We start from the raw sequence: 7364 nt of genomic DNA, 5'->3' as shown, positions 1-7364 counted from the left end.
GATCTTAAAGGCGCTTCTCCCAGAGCCAAGGCACGCCGGCCTTGAGGTCCGCGATCTTCCGGATCGTCGCGTCGATCGCGCCGTCGTCGCCCGCGGCCTTTGTGTCGCCCAGGAGCGCGGCCTCGCCGCCGACGTCGGCGCCCAGGGACTCGTCGATGAAGACGGTCTTCAGTCCCAGGGCCTTGCAGGCGCGGATGTTCTTCATGGAGTCCTCGAACATGACGCACGTCTCCGGCGCCGCCGCGCCGACGCTCCGGAGCACGTGCTCGAAGGCCGCGGGCTCGGGCTTGCAGGCGGGCATGACGTCCTCGACGCCGAAGATGTTCCCCTCGGGGAAGACCTCGGCGATGCCCAGGGCCTCGAGGCACTTGAGGCCGTAGGCCTTGGGCGCGTTCGTGAAGACGACCATGTTGTAGCCGAGCGCCTCGAGCTCCCGGAGCTGCGCCAGCAGTTCGAGATTCGGCGGCAGGAATTTCGCGAACTCGCAGTGCTCGGCCCAGTAGCGGCCGAGGGAGTAGAGCTCGAAGGGCTTCGGCAGCCGGCCCTCCTCCGACGCGACCTTGAGCCCCTTCAGCGTCGAGTGGTACTTCTGGAACATCTCCGTGCGCAGCGCGAGCGCCTCCGCCTCCGTCGCGAAGCCCAGCTCGCTCGTCATGAACCTGGCGACGACCGGCCCGTTGCGGTGGTCGCTGAAGCCGCTACTCTGGGGGTAGAGCGTGTCGTCGATGTCGAAGATGAGCGTGTCCAGCGGCGCGCCGCCGGCCATGCTCCTCGCCGCGGCGCGCGCCGTCGAGGAGCGCAGCGGCCGCGCGAGGCGGAGCAGCGAGAGGTACGGCAGGCGCATGCAAGGGCGCGCCTGCGGGTGTCGACGAGGCGCAATACCCGAGTCGTCGAGCGAGGCTTGCACAGCACTTGACCCTATGTTGAACGACGAGGGCATTTGGAGAACGTCGGTTAGCATCGGGGGGGACTGCCAATTGGGAGGCTGCGAATTCGTCAGGGGAGCTCGGGCCAGGGCCGCTCGGGGCCGTAGCACAGGGGCACCCAGACGGCGACCGCGACCGCGGCGAAGGGGAAGCCGAAGAGCACGACGACGGCGTTGAGGTACTCGACGACGGCGTCGATGGTCATGAGCGCGCGGCGGCGGCGCGTGCAGCCCTCGACGGCGTCGCCGTCGCCGTTGCGGCCCGTGGCCGCGAACCAGAGCCGCTGGAGGCTCGCCGTCTTGAGGAGGTCGCCGAGGCGCGGCGTCCGGTTCAGGCGCGCGGCGAGGCGCGGCGCGGAGCCGACGACGTAGTCCGTGAACGCGCCCGAGCTCTCGAAGCCCTCGAGCACGGCGTAGGGCACCTCCGCCGCCGCGGCCGAGAAGAGTTTCGGGTCCCAGGGCGCGACCTTCGCCGGCGCGAAGAGGTGCTCGTCCCAGCGCGTCCAGTCGCGGTAGGCGACGAAGCGGCCGAAGATGCCCTTGGTGAAGAAGTGGCCGCGCACGCGGAGCAGCGTCGCGACGTAGCCGAACGCGTCCGTGCCGTCGTAGAGGCCGTCGTAGTCGTCGAGCATGTCGTCGATCGCGTCGTCGTCGGACGGCCCCGCGGGCGTTTTGAACGAGCCGCGCGTGGACGCGCTCATGGACGCCCGCAGGCGCCCGCGGAACGACCGGTGATGCAGGCCGTAGTGGCGCGCCCAGTGGTCGCGCGTCTCGCGCTTCGACGCGCGCTTCAGCGTCGCGTCGCCGATGCCCAGCTTCCTGAGCCGCCGCGACGGCACGTGCTGGCGCAGGGTCATCTCGACGGCCGAGCTCCGGAGGTAGCGCCTGTGCCGAAACCAAATCTTCAACCCGACTTCAATGTGAGCGTATTCGAACGATTTAGACCAGACTCTTTCACTGTGCTTCGAGAACTTGACGAGAGCGATCGATCCGTCCAAAAATCAGCCGAATCGACTTTGATTTGACCGAGCTAGAGAATTCTCAAGTTTGGTGGGGACCCCCAAACCAGTGGTTGGTTTCGGCACAGGGTAGCGCAGGTCCGGGTCGTAGCCGCCCTTGGGGTCGGCGAGCCGCTCGTCGATCTCGAGGATGAACTCGATCGCGAGGGAATTCAAAATCACCTCCAACGGCGAGTGGTGGTAGAAGAGCACGTACAGATTCAGCGAGTAGAGGAGGACCTCGTAGCCCCCGTTCATGACCCGCCACACGCGGAACCCGACCTTCTGGAGCACACTGTCGACCTCCGCGCGGAAGATGAGCGCCCGGAGCGCCGCGAGCCGCGCGACGCCGTCCCCGCCGCCGCCCGTCTCCAGGAACTTGCAGTAGGCGTCGGGGATCACCTTGACGGCGTAGAAGTAGATCACCAGCAGGATCATGACGGCCGTGAACCGCGCGCCCTCGCCGCGGCTCGAGATCGACCCCGCGCGGTCCTTGCAGATCGCCGGCGGCTCGGACCGGCCCGCGCGGAGCTGGAAGAGCAGCACCAAGGTCGGGATGCCCACCTGGAGGAGGAGCGCCGAGAGCGCGGACAGCACGCCGCTCCCCGTGCACGCGAGGTAGAGGTAGACGGACGCGGGCTCCTCAAAGTCCCAGGACTTGATGCCGTCGAGGCGCCGGAAGGGGTCGAGGCACAGGTCCACGAGCGCCGCGCGCGCGCCCGGCGACGCGGCGTCGAAGCCCTTTTTGAACGACGCGTTCCGGCCGTCGTCGAGCCACGCGGTCCAGGCCTCGCGCGCGAAGGCCTCGAAGTCGAAGTCCTCGAAGTCGTCGCAGTGGCCCTCCTGGATGCGCACGCGCTCCTCGAGGCGCACGAGCGCGTAGGTCCGCCAGGTCAGCGGGCCGTCGCCGAAGATGGCCACGGTCGCGCGCTCGGCGACGCGCGGCGCGGGCCGCGACCGGCCGTAGCCGTGGCTGTAGCCGCCCGCGGACACGACGCTGTAGCCGCCGGCCGACGCGCGCGTGACGACGGCGAGCCGCCAGCGCTGGTCCGGCCCCTCGCACTCGACGACGTCGCCCGGCTCGAAGGCGAAGCGCGCGCCCTTTTCGTCGTAGCGGTCGAGCGACGCGGCGAGCGTGCGCAGCGGCACGGACCGGCGCCGGCTCAGGTCGAAGTGGACGCCCAGCGCGCGGCGCACCTGCTCGTGGTCGTGGATCTGCTCGCGGCGGACGGCGGACGAGTCCTGCCGCTCGAGCGCGCGGGCCGGGCGCGGCGCGCCGCCGCCGTCGCCGTCCTTGCTGTCCTCGGCGCCGACGTCGATGCCCACGTGGTCGAGCCACGCCTTGAGGCTGGTCTTCCTGCCCATGCGTGAGCCGCCTCAGCAGCCCGGATCCATCATGGATCCATCGGCATCGTCCGCTCGACCAACTTGAAGCCGGTTCACCATTGACCCACGTGCGCGCGAGAGAGGCGGCCCTCGCGCGCGGACGCGCGCGCTCGCGAAGGAGGCCACTCGGCGGCTACGGGGACGACGCCACCCCACCCCACGACGAGACGACGACGAGAGTGTCACCGCGCGCGCGCGCGCGCGATGGCCGCCCCCCTACTTGAACTCGATGAGCGTCGGGTCGCGGAAGATGCCCTGGCTGCTCAGGGACTTGTCCATGTCGAGCTCCTTGCCGTGGTGGAAGAGCTTCTCGATTTTGAGTTTCGCGCCGCCGTCCTCCGCGGCCTTCTTGACGCCTGCGGGCCGCGGCCGCTCGCGCGGGGGACGAAGCGATCGAAAACGCCGGCGGACGCGCTGGCCGCGGGGTCGTTGATGGAGATGTTTTTCGCGACGAAGGCGGGCGCGCGGTTCGCCGGGCCCGTCTTGAGGAAGACCTGGATCTTCGCGTCGCCCTTGCCGTCGATCTGGCCGTAGACCTCCGCGCGCTGCATGTCGATGCCCTTGCAGCCGTTCATGTCCGGCGGCGGCGCCGCCGTCGCGGCGCTGTACTTGAACTGCGATGGGGGGACGCGCGTCTTCCGGCGCGCTCCAGCGCGGCGGCGAGCGCCGCGGCGTCCGCCGTCGCGGGCGCGGGGCGACGCGCGGCCAGGGTCTCCTTGCCGTCGTCGCAGAAGTAGCCCTTGTCGACCTCGCCCTTCCAGACCTCGGGCAGGGGCCAGGGGAGCGACGTCTTGCCGTAGGAGCCATTGACGGGCAGCGTGGAGGCCATCGGAAAGAGACTGCGACGTACAGCCGAGGTGGGTGTTGACTGCGTACAGCCGAGGTGAGTGTTGAGGAATACCAGCTTCGGTGCCGTCACGGTGCGGCTCTCCAAATTAGCTGGTTCGGTGGCAGCCCCAAAAATCCACAGGCTGGGAGCAGGCGCCGTCCACACAAGTATCCGCGACCATGCTCCACTACTTCTTCGGGAAGCCGAAGCACGAGGAGTCGGCCCAGGGCCGCGTGACGTCCAAGCCCGCCGCGGAGCACGCCCCCGTGAAGCGCGCGGAGCAGGTCTCCGCCGCCGTGTCCAGCAAGCGCGCCAAGCTCGGCGACGGGGGCGCCGAGTCCATCGCCCAGCTGAAATGCGGGGCCAACGACGACCTCGGCAAGGCCTACGACGAGCTCCTCGAGACCTTCGACGAGGAGCAGACGAAATTCGCGGCGGCGCTCGCGAAGATGGAGCGGTACCACGAGGAGGCGATGCTCTCGCTCGCGGAGGCGCGCGACGTCCTCGGCGCCAAGCTCGAGGCGAAGCAGGGCACCTTCGACGCGTCCCTCGCCGAATTGGAAGTGAAGCTCACGGCGCTGCTGCGGAAGCGCGTCGAGGCCCTCTACACCGCGCAGATGGCGGAGTCGTCGCGGATCTTGGCGCGCCTCGAGGGCGAGACGCAGCAGAAGGACGTGGACATCGAGGCGCTGAAGAAGATGTACGCCGAATTGTTGGAGCGCCTCGAGCAGCAGCGCACGGACCACGCGCACCACGTCGCCAACGCCGCGCGCGACGCGCTCGCGCAGCAGAAGACGATGGCCGAGCAGCGCCTGGGCGTGACCAAGTCGGCCTTCCAGGCGGAGCTCGACGAGCTGTTGGCCCAGCTCGCGGCCCTCAAGCAGGCCGGCGACGAGACGGCGGCCCAGCGCGAGCAGGAGCTCCGGGAGTTCAGCGCGTCCTTCGCGACGGCCATCGCCGTCCTGGAGACGGAGCTCGCGTCGAAGATGGAGGCCTTCCACTACGAGAAGTCCGAGTCCCACGGCGAGGTCCACGCGACGCGGTCCCAGCTCGACTCCGAGCTCGCGGACCTCAAGCGGGAGATCGACGAGGCCCGCCGGCGCCTCGCGGAGTTGGAAGCGGCGGCGGACGCCGCGCGGCTCCGCCTCGAGCAGGCCAAGCAGCACCACGGCGAGGTCGACGCGAATTTGGCCGAGCGCCTCATGGCCCGCGCGGCGCGCTTCAGCGCGCCGGCGGACGCCTTGCCGGACGACGACAAGGCCTACATGAAGGAGGTCGCGCGCCGCGCGAAGCTGTGCCGAATTCAACCACTGGTTTGGGTGGTCCTGACCAAACTTCAGAATTCTCTAGCTCGGTCACATCGAAGTCGATTCGGCTGATTTTTGGACGAATCGATCGCCCTCGTCGAGTTCTCGAAGCAGAGTCGAAGAGCTCGCATCGAAACTTTCAAATACGCTCACATTGAAGTCGCGTTGAAGATTTGAATTCGGCACAGGCGCGAAGGAGGCCGAGGAGCGCGAGCGGGCGTTGATGCTCGACCAGCAGAAGAAGCTCCGGAGCCAGCGCGACGCGCTGCGGGGCGAGCGCAAGCGCACGCTCGAGCAGCTCCAGCTCGAGCTCGCCAACGCCGAGCGCGAGGCGAAGCTCGCGGAGAGCCGCCGCGACACGGAGATCAACAACCGGCGCCACGTCCACTCGCACGAGCTCACGATGGCCAACCAGATGATGGAGAATTTGGCGGAGCAGGAGGAGGACAGCAAGGCCATGGAGGAGGTCCAGGACGACCCGGCGAACGAGGCGGCCTTCGACATCGCCGGCGACCTCGACGCGCAGCTCCTCACTTTACGGAAAGACGCCAGCGCGCTCCGCATGGCCGTCGCGGAGCTCCAGCGCACGCTCCGGAGCGAGGGCGTCGCCCACAGCGCGCGCCTCGGAGCTTTGAACGCCCAGCTCAAGACCAAGGACGGCGAGCTCGCGGCCGCGCGGTCGTCCAAGGCCGCGCAGACCTCGGACGCGGCGCTCGTCAACCCCGCGTCCGGCGAGCTCGCGTCGTTCGACGCGAACACGATGGCCGAGTGGAACTCCATCATCGCCACGGGCCGCGCCGCGGCCAAGATCGCCGCGCCGGCGCCCGTCGCCGCGGCGGCGCGGCCCGACGCGCTCGTGAGCCGGTCCGCGGTCGTCGAGCAGGAGCTCGGCGCCGTCGAGGAGGAGCTCGCGCGCGCGCGCGGCGACCGCCTCGGCCTGCTCCGCGAGCGCCACGGCGACCTCGAGCGCGAGGCGGCCATCTTGATGCGCCTCAACAAGAACAAGACGGGCAACGGCGGCTACGTCGAGGAGGAGTCGCTCGCGACGGAGTCGAACCCGGACGCGCCGCCGCCGCCGCCGCGCGCGCCCACGCGCCTCGAGGCCATCAAGCTCACGAAGCAGCAGGAGGCGGGCGTCCTCGCCGACATCAAGGCCATGGAGGGCCTCGACGCCAAGCACTTGAATTTTGAGTGGGACCCCGTCGCGCGCCTCGCGTCCGAGCTCGGCGACCAGAAGTTCGTCGATTTGGACTACCCGCCGCTGGAGACGCCGGGCACCTACGCGACGACGGAGGTCAAGAAGCCCCACAAGCTCGTCTACAAGCGCGCCTCGTCCATCTACGGCAACCCCGAGGTCTTCTCGGGCGGCATCGCGCCCGACGACATCAAGCAGGGCGAGCTCCCGCGTGGAATTCAAATCTTCAACCCGACGTCAATGGGCGCACATGCGACCGTTTCGACGCGAGGACTTCGGCCGTGCTTCGAGAACTCGACGAGAGCCATCGATTCGTCCAAAAATCAGCCGAATCGACTTCGATGTGACCGAGCTCGAGAGTGCTGCAGTTTGGTCAGGACCACCCAAACCAGCGGTCGAATTCCACGCAGGCAAGCTCGGCGACTGCTGGCTCATGTGCGCTTTATCCGCGTGCGCGGAGTTCCCCGAGGTCATCCGGGCCCTCTTCCCCGGCGTCATGCAGACCTTCCAGTCGTCGGGCCTCTACCGCGTGCGCCTCTGCACGGGCGGCCTCTGGCACACGGTGACGCTCGACGACTACTTCCCCTGCGACGTCGGCGCGGGCACGCCCATCTTCTCGCGCGCGAACGGCGAGGAGTTGTGGGTGCTGCTCCTCGAGAAGGCCATGGCGAAGCTGAGCGGCAACTACTTCCGGCTCCGCGGCGGCCTCGCGGCCGAGGGGTTG

The 7364-nt window shown here is 68.9% G+C and overlaps 2 protein-coding genes across 2 annotated transcripts; one reads left to right on the top strand and one right to left on the bottom strand.

The window, feature by feature from the left end:
• Positions 1-1926: 1926 nt before the first annotated feature.
• Positions 1927-3884, bottom strand: AURANDRAFT_63512 (hypothetical protein; the record flags this gene model as incomplete). Its single annotated transcript, XM_009037847.1, has 3 exons — positions 1927-3280; positions 3530-3654; positions 3711-3884. The coding sequence occupies 3 exons, from the start codon at positions 3882-3884 to the stop codon at positions 1927-1929; spliced, it is 1653 nt and encodes a 550-aa protein (XP_009036095.1).
• Positions 3885-6890: 3006 nt separating this feature from the next.
• AURANDRAFT_25044 (hypothetical protein) lies at positions 6891-7364 on the top strand (the record flags this gene model as incomplete). Its single annotated transcript, XM_009038091.1, has 1 exon — positions 6891-7364. A coding segment is annotated over one exon (474 nt), but the record flags the coding sequence as incomplete, so codon positions are not given.

The sequence above is a fragment of the Aureococcus anophagefferens genome (genome assembly GCF_000186865.1).
Source record: "Aureococcus anophagefferens unplaced genomic scaffold AURANscaffold_7, whole genome shotgun sequence".
Taxonomy (NCBI): Eukaryota; class Pelagophyceae; order Pelagomonadales; family Pelagomonadaceae; genus Aureococcus; species Aureococcus anophagefferens.
Note: the sequence above shows the minus strand (reverse complement) of the source record. Positions and strands in the feature narration are given on the sequence as shown.